Here is an 18111-nt window from a genome sequence, read left to right on the forward strand (position 1 = left end):
AATGTTGATCTTCACGTTTCACCCATCATAAGATGTACTATTGCAATCTGGTTCTCCAAGAGTTTTTGTAAACCGTAGCTGCACATCTTGAGGTGACCACCATTACAAAGTGCGTTTGCAAACTTGTCATACTAACTAGTATCATGACTCGTTTTTCGCCAAGGACCAGTACTGAATGGAACTACATTCCTGCTGGCGCCAGCACCATCACTGACTCAGAAAAATTCCGGATTTTATTACATTATGTCATTTCATAGTCTTTTGTGCTCTACTGCATGTTTTATGTATACCATACCACGCCTCTCTGCAGTGCCTTTGCGTACAGAAAGTATGTTCAGTAAATAAAAAAAAATTCAATAAATAATTTAATTATACAATCAATATTAAACAATTGTCATTCCAACCAAGCCTTATATTCAGCAACTCCTGTTTACACTCAGAATTCATCGCTGTTCCAATGCAGCACTTCAGCTCCGAAACATGCGCGCGTCGTATGACAGTCATGAGGTTGTACCATCTGATAGAGGTAGGAAAGTGGTTGTCATTACGTACATCCACAAGCTCTCCCGTAATACTAAAAGGAGTGCAGAGCGCAAGAAAGTCAATCTAGTGTTTTCCGCACCTGAGAAGCTTATCAAGCTTTGCAGTCGCCAGAGAAGAGCAGTCAGATACAATACTTATACTTTTAAAAGAACAACGTTTCTTTCGTGGCCGATGCTAGTGACGCGGTCATTTGCATTCCCCTTGTAGTAAACAATATGCAGGAGAAAGGGGATTCTGCATCAACGACCAGCTTAAATAACACTGTATCAATGTCAAGAAAGATTGCAGCCTCGTAGGCTTGATCTTTATTGTGCCTCTGAACCCCTCTTTGCATAGCATAATGTTTTGTCACCAGAAGCATCGATAACGTTACTCGTGAAATTATTGAGGCCCAAAGTGCCTCGCATCTGAGGGATGCTTTGAGCCTGGGTTGTGTGAGTGGATTATTGGTGTTTAAGCACCCAATCAATGCACCTCCCAGATAAGGAGTTACTCTCCCTTAAAGTGAATCGCATCTGCGTAATGGCGATGAGTGTTCAGTATAAATATTTGTAATTATCGCTAGTCTGTCATATTTCTATCCGTTTGCCTTTCTCTGTGTTACGATTTGTCATGGTGACAGACCATTAAGGTCAAACAGTCAAAATTATGAAGCTTGTAGGTTGCACGTCTTACGTGAGGTCTATTTCTCCCGTATATATCAAAGCAGCCAATCCGCTCTTCGTGCAAGGGCTGGTTGGTGCGTGTGTGTGCGCGCACTGCCAGCAGTCATAATACGTTCGTAGGTTTGCACCTCTGAAGCGGAAGTAGCGCTTAGATGCGCATAGCAAAACAAAATGCCTTGCGGGGAGCTCACCTTGAGTGGCGCCGATGCTTGGAACGGTGCCCACGGGTCCCGCTCTCTTCGTCATGAACAGTCTGCTCCGCGATGTGCGCCTGAAAGCGCATAATGTGAGCGAAAGCGCGTGAACGCGACGAGGTACTGCAGCTGAATTGTGTCACGTGCGAAAGATAAGACAGCTACATGCAACATGCACGCGCGCGAGACCATCACAGCCCACACCTGTGCACTTAAAGTAAAGCCTAAAACACCTAGGACCATATTAAACCCTGAAACCGTTTTTGAACACTCATAATATTTTACTTGCTTTTCACCGTCTGCATATACTCAGCGTTCAGCAATATCAAGACGCAATTTCATGAAACGAGATAACTCAGTGTTTTACCTGCTCATAGCTTCTCGATGTGCCCGTATGACTAGAGGCTATAACCTCATAGAAATGGAGTGTGTTCTTCACGATGTGCCGGAGTTACCGAACTACTTCCCGGACGCTTCAAATTGATTAAAGAGAGTGCACTTCCCTCTCAATATATGCATGGGACGCGAGCCGGAAGTTCCGGACGGACACAAACATGGTCGCCCGAACACTGCCTCTATTCTTCCTCTTTCACCGCTAGTGCACCGTACCGTCCTTGTGCGGTTCTTCACACGCTTCCCCCTGCCCCCGAGAGAGTGCGAGCAACACGCAACGCACGAGGGAAATAGGAGATGCTGATAAATGAAAAATAAAGATGCGCAGTTAGTCCACTGACCCACGATAGTTCTGTAACCTCATCGGCTTCATAGAAGAGTGCAGCTTTCTGATCATCTCTACCATAGCTCTTGTGGGCGAGGCTGGCTGTAGCGTTCAGGGCGACATATGAGTGCCCCGTACATGAATACAGCTGGTATCACAGCGTGTGCCCTGGTCGCAAATGAATGAGGCAGAGGAGCCACGTAGCATCGATGGATCAGCTTATGGTTGACGTCTCTAGGGACGGAACGGTACACGGTGTGGCCTATGCTTGTTTCATGTTTGTCATTTGTCATGTTCTTTTGACCGCGGTCCACTTGTCGCAGCTGGTAGACACGTGCTGCTTCTCCCTTGAATTGTTGTTGGGCTATCGTGCCCGAAAATGGTCCGTATCCTTAGCATCTTATTGTGTGGCGTCGCCGTTGAAGTCCTCGTCCTAGGCCCAGTCTTGATCGCTGCCTAAGCCGTCCTCGGCAAGGTTTCTTGCTGGGAAAATATACTCGTTGACTTCGGCTTGCGTTGAGTGGGGTTGCGCGTTAAGTCTTTCTTCTCGTCGTACCTGCGATTTTGGCGGCGCTCTCTGTCGTCGTGTATGTCGAAGTCATCGTCGAGGTTGTCGAGATTGATCTTGGAGTGACTGATTTAGGTCTTTCTGATGTGACTGTGACAGCTAATGCTGTAGGACGGATTCAGAAATAAGCCTGGTATCTGTTTGGCATATTTGTGTCTCCAGCGGTGGGCTACTGGCACACTGCTTCATTTCCTGTGGCTAGTCTGATGCTAAAAGCATTGTGCCAGGCTTCACAGAAGTCTCTCCTGAGGCTGCTGCAACGACATGACGAATGGGTGCTTCGGTAATTCCACAGTGCGTGATGCTGCTTTGCGTGTGCGGCGTTTCTGCAGAGGCAGAGGCTCATTTGTGTTTTGCACGCGGAATAAAGTTTGTGCGTTGCAAAGTGGTGTGGTCTCCTAATGTACGTGGTTCATCCGTTGCTGCTGAAATTGCATTGCCTACCAAGTAAAAGAAAGTCTTTGCTGGTTTCCCACTGACCTATTGTCGGACAACAAGTCGAATTCGCTTCATCTGAATAAACGATAGTCGCACTTGAGATGCGGCGTTGTCTTAGAGCTGTGTGTGTGTCACGTGACGCGAAACTCGGTGGTGGGCAACGCGCACTAGACAACGTTGTGAACACGTCAGAAGGTTCCGGGACATAATTCCTGCGGCGTGTCGAAGGCGTAGATGGCGAAAATGGCACTGCGGTAGCCATCATCATGCTAGGCATGTACATCTGCATCGTCTTCTCGCAAGGATCATGACATGGGAAACTCATCGATGGTCTCCTCATATCCTCCTGAGACCCGGTATGCATTTGGGTGCACAAATTTTTTCCAAATTTTCAGAATAAATCAGTATGGTTATGAAGGTGAAAAGTGTTAAATGTTTTTTCAATAGCCCTGATAGTTTCAGCTCAGCGCGATGTCCAATATATTGGACACTGGGATGCTACCCGGTCTTTCTTCACCCAGCGCGCACGTAATGACGCACCGCAGATATTGCGCTCAAACTCGTGTGCAAAAATATTTTAATAACTCGAAAGGCAAAGTAGTGAATAAACTATAAAAAAAGAGCATTCCTCCGCTCAACAAAAATTTTGATCTTGTGTTCGCTTCCTGCGGGCAATTTCAAAACATCTGTTAGCCCTTGGTGATGCTGAAGAAGACCCGACATTTGGCGCAAAAGAACTTTGTTTTTATGTCGCAGCCCTGTACTCTGCAACAGGCAGCGTTAGCTGTGTCTGCCAGTATTTAACTGTGGGTAGTGCTCTTGGGGTTCTCGAGCAGACAGTCGAGCCTGCTTTGATGGTGGATGCCACTCGGCTTCGTTCTCACTCTCCGTTTCATCCTGCTTTTTCCCTTGAGCCACGAGAGTCTCAGCAACAGATTGGTGGAACTGCATATCTTTGAGTATACCTTTCTGCTGTTTCTTTAGGGAGCGTATGTCCCGCGTGTTCTGCACCCAGGAGCTGTTGAGGGAAATGTCGAAGAGGTAGAAGATGGCTCTGATTGTCCACTTGTTGACGCCTGCTTTTATCCTATAGTAACTTATCATTTGGTCTGCCTTGCCCACAACGCCCATGTTGACGTTGTACATGTGAACAATATCTGCTAGAGGGATATCGATATGTTTTTCCCTTATGAGACCACCTGCGACTGTAGGTGTCTCGCGGGTCCAGGCCATGGATTGAAAAAATAAGTTATCGGCTTAATTCATCAGACACGCGAGGCCGGTCCCCTGAAGAAAAAAAGAGACGCGATTTCGTCCACAAGGCGCTAAATGCCAACAGTACTCGCCTGCTGTTCATAACAAGGCCATCGCAAAAGCGCGGTAAGAATAACCGGGTTGAGTCCTAGCGTCCAACATAATGGACACGCGAAATCAAAGGAAGTGTAAAACAAAGTAAGCACGCGAACAGTTCGAATTTCGTATTCTGCGCGTACGCTGTTGTATTAACTTTAATATAAGATCAAAGATATGCCCTAAAAGCAGGTAGAAATACGAGAAACAGTGCTTACTTCTCCGGCAGCGGCCGTAAAACGTCGCGCCGCTGAATGCCGCCATTGTGGAATTGTTTAGGCGGGAAATTGAACGATGTATTTTCATCAATGCTGCATAGATGGCGCAAGCAGGTGTCCAATAAGTTGGACAGTGCGGTTTTATGAGGATGAAAGCCTTGTCACAGGAGTACTGTGTCATATCTCAATGTCCAATATATTGGACAAATCCCCATAGCGGGGTCTCAGGAGGATATGAACCTTTGTCTGGCGCTGATGCTGATTGCTAAGTGGAGGCTGTGGTTTACTGCGACGAGACAATTGAAACTTATCTAGCTGTTGGACAATGGAGGGGTCTGCAACGTATAAGTGAAATCGACTGATGAGCTCTTCCTCGATTTTCTTCCACGATTCGTTATTTTCAAAGATATGTGTGAGGTAGAACAGAAATGCCTCACCGGTGAAGTAGTCATAGAAGTACGCGACCATATGCCGTTCCGACAATGATGCAGCGGATGCGTGGAGATCGAAGAGGCGGAGCCAATATTCCATGGGCCCATCGTCCGCTGATCCGGTGTACTTGGGTATGTCCAAGGCTTGCAGTGATGCGGTCATGATGCCGGTCGGTGTCGGTGGTGGAGCTGTGCGCCCTAGGTTCACAGCGTGGTTTTGTGTAGCATGATAATCTGAGGCCGACGAGGTGGTGGCCAGGTCTCTATCCTGCCGATTTGTGCGACGCGAGCAGGCGGTTGCGGACGGCGAAAAACATGGACGCCCGAACGGTGCCTTTATTCTTCGTCTTCCTCTTTCTCCGATAGTGCAACGTGCCATCCTTGTGCGGTTCGTCACATGCATATAAGACAAAAAGTAATGTCGTTCGTTCTAATATTTCTAGGTTTTGATAACTGTTGTAGGCAAAAGCAGTTCTGTGGAAGTACGCAAGATATCAAATTTAATTGAAGGGTAAAAATGTAATTCGCCTTGTAGTAGCACAAAGTTAAGGACAATCGTACGTCTTTCTTATAAAGCAATTTGCAGTTGAAAAAATAATCTTCCTGTTCCCGTGACACGAGAGCGGAATCAACACTGTGCTACCATCTGAACTACCACCCAGGAGGCAAATTGTGCTTTGTACTATACTCAGGTGCTTAACAGCTTTCTGTCCTCTTTTAGGATCGTTGTTATTCAGAATCATGTTCCGATTTGAATTTAGATGACGTGTCCATGATAATTCACAGAAGGTTACTGCTGCAATATGTGTTGCTAATCTCTTGAACTTGTTTTGGCTTCACGTCAAAAAACTGTTGTTCTTGTCTTACAAATTAAAACACTGTAGGCACTTTTATAAAGACTCCTAGGCAGAATTCACAAGCAATTTGCGAATGTCATAACCAGAAACCCAACAGCATTTCCTGTTTTGAACTTGCTTCTGTCTTGGTGTTAGTAGTCTATGCCAATTTGCTTTTACTTTAAAATTTTTATTAATATTGCAATGTTCCTGTAGTGACAAGAAAAGACGAGCACTCACTGTTCACTTTCATTCTAAAGAAGTGTTTGCTTCCATAGACCTGCGTTTAGCTCGTGAACATGTATTTTTCTCAGATGCAACGAGTTTTTCCTTGTCTTCACGGTAATGTTTAATGTTAGATATAACTTGAGTGTTTACTGTAAGCACTGCATAGTTTTGTAATATTTAGGCTGAATACATAAATATGATCACACCGCTGGTATTTTACAGCGAAGTTCTTAGCCTCTAGTGGGTCGGAATTTTTTGTCGCGTGCTCACATAAAGATGTGGGCCGATCCCAGAGACTAACAATAACGCGGCAACCCCCAGTGTGCTGCTTCACCAAGAGGCATCACATGACATCATCGGTGACATAATCACTTGACGATGACGTCATCGCGTGATGTCAGGTCAAGTGTTATGAAATTATCATGAAGTTATCAGGCGATAGCGCCACGTGACAATGCCATTATCACTTAACGCAGCCCTTAAAGTGATGATTTCATCACGCGAACTTTGGTGTGGCGACATCATCGCGCGACATTTGACGTGACGAAGCAATAACGTTGCGTGATCTTCATAAACGTGACCTCACCACTTGGTCACATGGCTTTTGGTACCATTGGAGGTTAGCGTCACATTTTCACTTCATGGGCCCATATTATGCTTCCGCGTTCATAAAGAATACGACGCTTTGCAGTTGTAGTGCCCGCTTTCCACAGCTTCGCTGTTCATGCACTTTCACACGGCCGGAATAGAGAGTAATTTTTGTTCGTTGCCTTCAAGTTGACATCGACTTAAGCTGGGGCGAGAGGTAGTTTGTCTTCCTTGTGATGTTGCTGTACGACTTCCACTATGTGGTTAGTAATGTATTGTTACTAGAAAAAAGCTGCTGTACGTGAAGTCATTCTTGAAGCATACTTTTTTCTGGAGGTACAGAATAAGTTCTGATGGGTATAAAGCCGCGGAAACACACTCTTCTGCCGGTGCCTATCATTTATATGCCGTCGATTTTTAACATGTAGGTTTTTCCACATCTGACCTCACACTTGTATACCAGCAAAATGTGTTAAAGCGATGACGTTAAGGATCCCTTGTCGCAGAAGATATTACATAATATTATGCTCTACTATTATTATTACCAGGAAAATGTGTTAACGCGATAGCTTTAAGGATCAATTGTCGCAGAAAATACGGCGTCCAGCGTGCATGATCTTGTGAGCGAAAAATGGAAAAAAGATTCCGAACCACGAATACCCAACCGCGTGGGCCTTCTGTGTGGCGCAAAGATGGCACTGAACTAATTAAATTTCTCCAAGTAAACTGCGTCAGACAATCGTAAGCTACGGTTTACACACATCTTACGAATGTGACAGTGTCGTATTTTAATTCGAATATACGAGAAAATATAAAACGAATGAACTCAAACACAAAACCCTTTTCCAGCGTTTCCACCATTCATAGAGCGGCGAGCCCGGTTCCTTCTGACACCATCCAGATTGCGCTTGCCTCCGCGCATCCGCCTTTCTATCGAAAGCTCGTCTTTGTGCATAGCGTTCGCTGCCATTGCTTCCCAGAAACATTACGCTAACATAAGCTGCAGTTGCCACGAAGCGCGGGAAGTAGTCAGGGATCTCGGAATGCTATTTCGTTCCACTCTTAAAGACGGAGCTTAAGCATGCTCCAAAATTTTCCTTCCTGAATGCAAGGTGGCAAATTTATCTGTGCCGATCGCAGCCAAGAAATTGGGGTGCTTGTATAAGTTGATGTCCTATTGTATGCTCGAAAGCACTTTTCGGCATCTGTCTTTGCATGATATGAGACAATTCGTGGCTCCACAGCCGCATTTGTAGGTCACTGTGCTCTGAACTGTAGGCCACTGTGCTGTGTGCACGAAGCCACGCACCAGTCCGGGTTCCAGCTTTAATGTCCCCGCTGCCGCTTTGGTGTCCTGGAGGCGTCGCCAATAATGTGAAATAATGACACGTTGATTTCAATTAGTACAAAAGACGATTGAATAAATATAATTATGTCCAACCGCCAACTTGCGACGCTAAGTTCAACACTACCGTGGCCCGCGACTTCTGCCGGCACGCCTAGCAACAAACGCATACAACTCGCGCTAAGGAACTCCGCCGTAGTGCCTAGGCAGGGTCGTGTATTAAGGAGAAAAGTCCGCACATTTCCTCTCTCGCACCCGCTCTTACTCGCGCATGCGCGGAAACGTTCGTCTTCTGCGCAAGTGGCACTCCACGCTGTACCTACTAGCAATTGTAAATGCGCGGACAGATGCGCACGGCCGCCCGGGTCGCACGGAGGCGTCTTTAGAATTGCTAGTAAGTACAGCGGTGCGTGGCACTTGCGGAGGCGCCCTGCGTTTGAGCGGAGGTGCGAAAAAGAGCGTGTGTGAGAGAGGAAATCTGGGTGCTTTTGCTCCTTGAATATCCAGCTGTCCCTACATACTACGGAGGGGAAGTTTCTTTGCACGTGTTGTATGCCTTTGTCCCTAGGCGTGCCGGCATTGCGGAGTGGGGTCTAGTTTGTTTACGCTCCGACGCTGGCTGCCTGCGCGGTGAACCAGGTGAAGCAGTAGGCACTGACGCCTCATTTCGGGATCGCCGTGTCTAAACGTTCGTTGGGAGTGCGTCTGGAGGCTCCATATAATTGCGATCACAAAAAATGCCTTACGTGTACACCTCAGGAACAGACAGCATCGCTGAACCTAAGAAAATTGCGTTATCTGATAACCATCATACAAATGCCAACTAGAGGCCCGCCAAGGTAGAGGTGCTCGAGGGGCTGTGGGCATGATCACATACGTGTGCACATACATGTGCACGTTTTACTAATGTTCTAAGTCAGTTTAGTAAGCGTGACCTTTTATACTCAGTTATAGATACTTGCAATGCCACGTGCACGTAATACCAGAAACCTGACTTCGGCCAGAAGTAATGATTAGCAAGTTTTTATCTTCAGTTCATCAGTATTCTGTGTGCCACTGCGATCGTGGACAGGCGGTGGTATCGCCATTAGAAAGTACTCTCATCGTACCACATTAACATTTCAAGTAAGTTGGAAACCGTATGGGTAGTCACCGAATTTACCACGTGAGAAACAATTATTGGCGTCTGTTAGCGTCCCCCTAGGTACAGTCCCATTTTCGTTAACTGTACGACGTGATTCATTCTGTTGTTTTAATTCCACAGGTAACCGCTTTTCTTAAGGGGGGATTTCAACATCCCTATTGTTTCGTGGGACTGTGAGCCATGTTGAATCTTCCTTCTTCACTCGCTAGGGATTTTTCGGATATGTGCATAGCATTTTCTCTAACACAATTGAAAAAACAATCAACTAGCATAGCAGAACCAACAGCCAAGGCTCTTGATCTCGTACTATCAACACACACTGAATACGTTTCTAACGTCACTCACCTGCCCAGTATAAGCGACCAATTCATTATGTTATTTTACATGAACATTTCACGTTCCAAATGCAAAAACACAAAGAAAGGTATGAAAGATTACCTGATTGCAAACTTTCTACAAATCAGCGAGGAACTTTGAGCTTTTATAGACGGTTTTCAAGGTGATTTTGGAGAGCGCATGGTATAATCTAACTAGCATTTATTTTTGTCCACGGCAAATCAATCAACAAATAAATGCATGCCTACTCGTACGATAAGTGCAAATGCTGATGCACCATGGTGCAACCACTACATCAAACGTTTGTAGAATAAGAAGAAAACACACCTACCTTTCGCTGGGCAAACTACGAACAAGCTTCCGCCGTATAGTACATGGCAGTCATAAAGAATGCTAAATATAATTTTCGCTGTACCACGCCGCCTCCAGTGCTCTCCTACGATCCCAAAATTTTGGCACATGTTTTATCCAACAGTTATAGCGCAGAGTCTTCTTGATCCGGAAGGGAACACTATACCTCGTGCGCAGTGTGTTAAAAAAGTCTCTCTCCCCAACTTTTCTATAACAACTCCAAGAATGCTTCTTCATGTTAAAGCTTCAGATTTTATAGTCATGTCTCCCATTATAATTGACTATACCGGCGTGGTCAAAGATGTAAAAATTTGACAGGATCCTCCTCACCTGGTTGCGATTCCATTATTCCTAGGTGTCTAATAAATACACTCTGCTGCTCACCAATTATATTTTTGAAAATTTTCAATACTCGCTCGAGATTACTTCCCTTCCCACCGACTGGAAAATTGAGACGGTGCTTCCACTCTCTGGCAACAAACGCTCACCTATAAGTTATCGCCCCATTTCTCGAACTCGCATTCCATGCAAAATCTTCCCACCCTGCACCGCTCCCTTCCGCCATTTTTTTTGTTGCCTCATCAATAAATGTTTATTCCTCCTCCTCAAGCATATTCTACTTTCAAATCTTGTTTCTTTCCTTGAAATCACTTTTTTCGCCGTCACAACACGGTTTCCGCAATAGATCCTCGTGCGAAAGTCAGCTCGTATATTTCATTGACCGTCTTCATGCTATCCTTAATCATTCATCTTTAGGTGCCCATATATATTTAGAATTATTATTATATATTATATATATTCTATATACTATATTATATATTATATATGTATTATATATTATATATTTTATTATATATTAGAATGGATAAAGTATCCCATATACTCCTTTGTATAAGTTGCAAATACTAAATTTTGGGTCCAAACGGCTTGCATTGCTTGAATGTTTTTAATAAATCGTTTCCAGATTCTCTCCGTTAATAACACCGACTCTCCCCTGAGTCCTCGTTCTTCGGGTATATCCTCAAGGATCGGTACTTGGCCATCTCCTCTTTCTTATGTTCATGAACGACTTCCCTTCATGCGCGTCTTCCCATATAAACTTTTTTTGCAGGTGACTGTGTAATGTTTCGAGAAATAACTAGTCCTAACGATACTACTATTTTACCGTCTGATCCTCAAGCGATGTCCGCTTGCTGTAACATTTGGTGCATGGAACTAAACACTAAAAATGCAAATTTACGCCCCCATCTCGATCTACTAATAGAACGGTTTCATATCATCTTGATAATTTTCCTTCGGAAGTTGTATCGTCATTTAGATATCTTGGCATCGCTATATCTGCAAAACTAACCTAGAATAATCACACTGAATCCATAATTGCCAGTGCCAACAAAGCACTTGTATATCTTCGCCGGAATTTCTCTCGCGCTCCTCAGGCTCTCAAACATTCACTTCATAAAACATCATAGTTGCTGTCGGCTCGTTTGAAGACTGTTTTCATGCCACAGAAGCCAGCTTTCACAAGCAGACAGGCCGTCTAGAGACTGCTGGTTTTCTTGCTTGCTTTCTTTATCTGCTTCTGAGCGTTTGTTGAACGTGCCGAAAAGCAAAAGGCTGCTAGCTAATCAATCGATCACGTCACAGAGTGAGCGCAGAAGAACCGCTGTAATCCCCTATTTGCTAGTCTATGCGCTGCAATTGATAGGCCTGCAAAGATTGGCGCAGGAGCAATTGATAACGCTTGCTCAGTTAAACGTGTTAGTAAGTACACAGATTGTTCTTCTAGAGTGGTATGTGGGATTTCCCGCACGTATGGCAACGTCTACATCAGACTAAGCTTAGCCAATCTGTAAATATCAGGCTACGCGAGCGTGCTGATTCCTTAACGGGAATGGTGTCGCCCCATCTTGCCAGCCATTGTCGTGTTCGGGACTGCGCGCGTTCTTTTGAGGATACCTAAATTATTATAAAACGCCACGATCACCACACGCATCAGACTGCTGAGGCATTCAACATGGACAACAAGAAAAACATTTGTATAAGAAAGCCATTAGATTCCATTAGATTATAGACCGCTCCTGAGTATAGGAAATTTTTTCGCATGCAATCAGCATGATTTTCATTATTTCTTTCCAATGTAACCTTTTTCTCCAAAAAAAGAAAGCTTTGAGTTGTTAGATAACCGCTTGTTCTTTCTTATCTCTTGCGTTTCGTTGCTTATGGATAGGTTCCGACTCGGCCGCTTTTCAATCCTTCTGCAAATGAATCCCTCTCCCACGCACCCTAAAGCATGTCGTGCGCACGCACCTCTTGGTTGGCGCCCACCTCAATGAGCGGACTGTGCGCTTCGGTGGTCATATCCATCCCGCTTTGGCGGCGGTCGTCGAAGGTTATCGCCTGCATTGGCTCTGAAGCCGAGCACAGCGCCATTCGCTGGTCGGACAATATGGCGCCTGTCCATTGGTGTGACCTCCGAGGTGACACCCCGTCGCTAGCGGCGCTGGTCCTCCGTGCCTGCAGAACATTGTCACGTGCAAAGTTCAGCGCGCCGTTCCATATTTGAGTGCAATAAAGCTGAAAAAAATCAATTAATAATGAACGCTGATAAAACAGGCTTGTTTGATTACTGAACTAAACCAGGCTACGGCAGAAGCCCAAACTGGTGAGCGCTGCAGGAATATTAAAAGTAGTAAGAAACAAATCACTTTGTTGGCGCCTAACAGGCCCAGTTGTGCACTTTTATGGCGGTTTTGAGACTCTGCATCCTTCCATGACCTTTACTGCTGCAGACCCCGAGCAATGTCGGGCAATGTCAATTTATTCACATGGCATGCCGCAGTGCGATTAAATCTCGCCAATGCGCCTCGTTGTCAAGACTTTCTTCATGACATTCGCTTCAGTGGTGCTACCATGATTTCTCACTTGCGTTGCGAGACGGGTGCAGTGAACGGTTAACGTCACAAGACGGGTAGAGCCAGGGTATAGTTAACTATAGCGAGGGAATTGATACTTCTGAGCAGTGGCAGTAGCCTTGCGTGGTGCAGCACGGCAACGTATCGAAGCCACATATGACGTATATCTTCCTCTAAGAATTTATGATGCTCTTGACTGTCTCGATGGTGCGAAATATTTATCACCGCTTGATGTCTGGTCTGGATGCTGGTGAATTTCTATCGATGACAACGAACCCACGCTTATCGCATCTGACGGTGTATACAAATAGGGCGATATATTTAGAACGACGTTCTGCGAGTTAAGCACAACGACAAGCCCTGTCATTCGCAACTCGAACTGAATGCTTGCTCCCAGCGGCCGCACCGAGAACGAGCCAATCCAGGTTCAGCCAAAGGTTTTCGCATTGCAGCGCGTGTTGCAAAGTTGCCTTGTAGTTCTCAAATCTTTGCGATTCCGCCGCGCACAAGCCCGAAAAAAAAACGATGACGAAATAATTTTCCTGTGCACCATTATGGCGTGGAATAAGACAGCGATTCATGATTTCATCGTTTCCCGATAATAGAAGACGACGCTCCATGTAGAGCGACACGGATAAGGAACTTGTGCATTGCAAAAAAGGTGACTGACATTATGGTGGTTTGTTCTATACGTTTCTCTGGGACGACCTTTTTTTTGTTCCCGGCGAGTATACCATTGCTTAGTTTTTATGCATTTTAAATATGTTGCTGGCGTTTCAAATCGCAGGCTGTATTTTATTTACGCCGACGCTTTAATAAATGAGTGATGAACGCTTAAGCTTCATTCGGTTTGGTTCAGTATTGTATCCCAGCATTAGTGGTACTAATCCCTTAAGCAGCAGCACTATTCTCACTAATGCATTTTTGTGCCAGGCACCGGCAGCAAGAACCATAACTAGCTCGGAAGGTGTGAAGTTGATCACCGTACGTTAGGCCGCGAGGAGACATATCGTTCTGATAGCATGCTTCAGTTTAGAGGTGCAGGCAGAAGATGCCCTTTGCTCATCGAACGCGATCAATCATCAGTTTTGCTCCCAAGAAATTTAGAAGCAACTGCATACAACGCTCATTCGGACTTGAGCATTCAGCCTAAACACAGCGCCGCCAGGTTGCCTTTGTACACTGTGCACACAGCAAAATTCCACCCGTGTACTTAAATTTAGGTGCACGTTAAAGAACACCAGGTGATCTAACTTCCGTAGGCCTTCACTACGGCGTGTCTCATAATCGAATCGTGGTTTCGGAACGTAAAACAACAGAATTTTAAAATTCCATTACAAATGGTTCGAGTCGTATTCACGTCATGCAGTTACACTAATGCAAATGTCATCGCGCAAAAGAAAACCCTCGCTAAATTTCGGAAGCCTATTGGAAGAAACACCACTTGGTCCGATTAGTTGTTTGACGGGTGCCTGCTGTGTTGCGAAGCTTGGACCCTGCGTCCAGCACTGCACACTGCGAGCACGAACAAGTGCCAGCCATCAGGCGTAGACTATATGTTATCGCATGAATAAGCTAACCGTAAAGATAAAGGTGCACCCCGACTCTAAAACAGTACCCTCATTTACTTTTTCCCAAAACACACTGACCAAGCAACTTAAAAGCTTGTAGCCATGCATCAGTGCACAATACCTGTAATACATATATATTGTACAATGCTATGTGATATACTTCAATACGAGTCACAGTGCAGAGTTGCGTATGATGGTCAAAATGGTCGAGTGACATATCTGTCGCGGTGATGCAACGCCCAGAACCAACACTCGCACTCTTCGGAGAGGCCCGCTAGGCACACACACTTCCCTTTTTTAACATCCGGGCTGCTTGAAAGGCTCTTAGTCTATAAAAAATCTAACGGGACTCACGAGGCAGTCCGGACGTTTTACATGCACAATGCTATTCATTCCACGGTTTGGTCGCTGAAATCCTTGCCACCGATCAAAAAGAGGTAATCGATAGCAACGGTCACTTTACGCCTCGATGAAACAATTCAATTTTACGCCACAAACGAGAAAATTGAGCTCAGCACGATGCAGAAGAGGCGCCGTAAACATGGATGTCGTAGCTATCTTTATTTTGTTGATCCAAAATTTTGCCTGCACAAGTAACGAATTCTGCAGTTACAAATTGTTCATGATTCGCCTTGGTAAGGACATTGCGTTGCTATTAAAACAGATACAGTGGGAAACACGTGCGCTACATTGAGAAGTGATTTGTTAGGATCCCCTAGGAGCCCAGAATCAACATACAAAACATACGTATGCGCGCGGGTACACCATGAAAAAAACAACGCACATGTCGCTTTCAAATTGCCATCCAAAAATACCGCTCATGCACTTCATGCCTCTTTGCTTCCCCCTTCGGGCGCTACTAACCAATTCTGGAACGTGTTCATGCATTCTCTCCGTGTGAAGAATACGAGCACAACGAGAGACGCCTGTCTTTACTTAGTTCACCGATTTTCCTATATCATCTTTTTCTTAGCATAGGTCAGCGTTTACTCACCTGGCATAATACTGTCACCATGCCTTGAATGTGCTAGAAGTTCAAGTCAGCATCCGGCCTCGCTCCAGCATCGTCATTTACATCGGCATCGAAACACCCGCAGACATTGTAGGCGTCATCGAGGGTGGCCAAAGTGTACTGCTCGACAGCGAAATTAGCGTCGCAAGAGGAATCGCTTGACTGCACGGAGGAAAAACGAAAGTGATGCTAGCAAACTTCAGCAAGGAGTTCAAACTCGTCAGCAAGAGCCCCGCGATCGCATACATTGAGCAAATTGTGGAACACAGCAATACGTTTCTCTTCTCGGATTGTGACACATCTACTTCGACGGCCCTGATTCCCGAAACGGCTTTCGACATGAATTGAAGTCTTCCCAGGCATCAACAGCATGAGCTTCAAAGTCCTTGAAGTCACCGGTAGAAAGACTGCTCTGTGGCGTCATCAAAGATTTGACAAAGCCAATTGCGAAGCATGGCATAATAACTGAAGATTGCGCTCGACCTCTTCACAGAGCGCCTACCGAGTTTCGGCACGAGAAGGAGAAGCCATAAAGCAACAAACAAAATTATCAAACCGTCGAAAAGCCCGTTGGTCTCTCTTGTTGTCTTGATGAGGAACGATGGGCGTCTACATTTTTGCGTCGATTAAGAATTGTAGAACACAGCAAGACGTTTGTCTTTTCGGATTGTGCAACGTCTACTTCGACGGCCCTGGTTCCCGAACCGGCTTTGGACACGAATTTAAGCCTTTCCAGGCATCAAAACGATGAGCTTCGAAGTCATCGAAGTCACTGGTACAAAGACTGCTTTGTGGCGTCATCATAGATTTGACAAATTTCAACTGCTATGCATGGCATAATAACTGAAGATTGCACTCGACCTCTCCCCGCCAGAGCTCCTACCGCGTTTCCTCACGACAAGGAGAAGCTATAAAGCAAGAAACAAAATTATCGAACAGTCTGAAAGCCCGTGGGTCCCTCCTGTTGTCTTGGTGAAGAAGTATGGGAGTATACGTTTTTTGCGTCGATTAAAAATTGCAGAACACAGCAACACATTTGTCTTCTCGGATTGTGCCACATCTACTTCGACGGCCCTGGTTCCCGAACCAGCTTTCGACATGAATTGAGGTCTTCCCAGAACAGGATGAGCCTCAAAGTCCTCGAAGTAACCAGTATAAGGATGGCTCTGTGGCGTCATCAAAGATTTGGCAAACGCCAATTGCTAAGCATGGCATAATAACTAAAGATTGCGCTCGACCTCTCCGCCAGGGCCCCTAACGAGTTTCGTCAGGAGAAGGAGAAGCCATAAAGCAACAGACACAATTATCCAGCCATCGAAAAGCCCGTGGGTTTCTCCTATCGTTTTGGTGAAGAAGGTTCGGAGTCTACGTTTTTTGCGTGGATTAGGGCCGCCTGAACAATCTCACAAAAAGGACGTATACCCGCTCCCACGAAAACACGACGCACTGGAGCGACTGTTCGGTGCAAAACGTTTTTCGTCGATGTATGTCTAGAGTGGCTACCGGCAAATCAAAGTCGACGAGAGGGGCAGAGAGAAGACCGCCTTTGTTGCGCTGGACACCCTCTTCGAATTTAAGGTCACGCCTTTTGGCCTTTCCTCGACAGCTGCAATATTACAGTGCGTGATGGATACGGTCCTGGTAGTCCAAAAGCGGCAGACATGTCTCGTCTGCTTCGATGACGTCGTCGTCGTAACCAGAAACATCGACGATCATCTCAGGCAGCTTGGAATCATTTTCGAGGCAATAAAAACATTCGGTGTCACCCTGAAGCAGGAAAAAGGCCGCTTCGCGTACGGAGAGCTCATGTTCGTTGGCCACGGAATAAGCAAGGTCGAAGCCCGTCCGGACCCACACATACAAAAAGATAGCTGCGATAGCAAAATTCCCGCATGCCCTCGATAAGCAAGCAGTGCGCAGATTCCTTGGCCTCTCTGCCTACTAAAGGTGCTTTGTCAATGACTGTTTTCGCATTTCCGAGCAAGCGACCTATGTCACAAAATCAGAAGTCGTTATAAGCCAAATAACTCGAAGAGGTTAAACAACGTCTGCAGTCATGCCCAGTACTCGCCCGCTTTGACAAAAACTCCGATACGGAAATCCATACCGTGCAAGCAGCGTAGGCCTCGGTACCCTGCTAGGCCAAATAAAGGTAGGCTGTAAGTCCTTTAGACTTTCGATTTCAACTCGCTTCGGCACTTCCGAAGTAGCCGACGTAGCCGCTGTGTCCAGGTGATCCCTCATGGCACGTCACAGCTACGGTGGCGCCAGCTTTTCCTGTGGTGGAGCTCTCCCCCAACAAGCACCGATGATTTTTCCGAAGAGCAGTGAGCGGACCCGCATCTAAACACCCTTGCTGAGTATTTGCAAGGTAAGGCCGACTTTGTCCGGAGGGTGTTGAGGCGTGGATTCTCTTCATTTTCGCTAGAGAACCGCGTCCTCGTAAAGAACTTCTGCCAGTCCGCGCAAACTGCTTTCTCGTTGTGCTCGCAACACTGCGGCCAAAGATCCTGGGTGGTATTTTGTAAGAGTCCACCTAGTGGACTGTCCATTCCGGCCGCTACTGATTGGATGCAGCTATAAGAGCGAGGAGGAGACGAGCTGCCCTGGCCGAAATGGACAGTCCACTAGGTGTACTCTTACAGAATACTACCCCTGCACGC

General features: G+C 45.9%; 1 protein-coding gene across 1 annotated transcript in view; it reads right to left on the reverse strand.

Moving 5' to 3' along the window:
• Positions 1-18111, reverse strand: part of LOC142571232 (uncharacterized) — a 301441-nt gene that overhangs the window by 225520 nt on the left and 57810 nt on the right. The window contains exons 2-3 of the mRNA XM_075679494.1: positions 12261-12467; positions 1400-1479 (exon numbers count right to left, since the gene is read on the reverse strand). Of these exons, the coding sequence (XP_075535609.1) occupies positions 1400-1479; positions 12261-12383 (203 nt within the window). The 5' untranslated portion in view covers positions 12384-12467. The remainder of the gene's footprint in view (positions 1-1399; positions 1480-12260; positions 12468-18111) is intronic.

This window comes from Dermacentor variabilis, chromosome 2 (assembly GCF_050947875.1).
Source record: "Dermacentor variabilis isolate Ectoservices chromosome 2, ASM5094787v1, whole genome shotgun sequence".
NCBI classification, from domain to species: Eukaryota; Metazoa; Arthropoda; class Arachnida; order Ixodida; family Ixodidae; genus Dermacentor; species Dermacentor variabilis.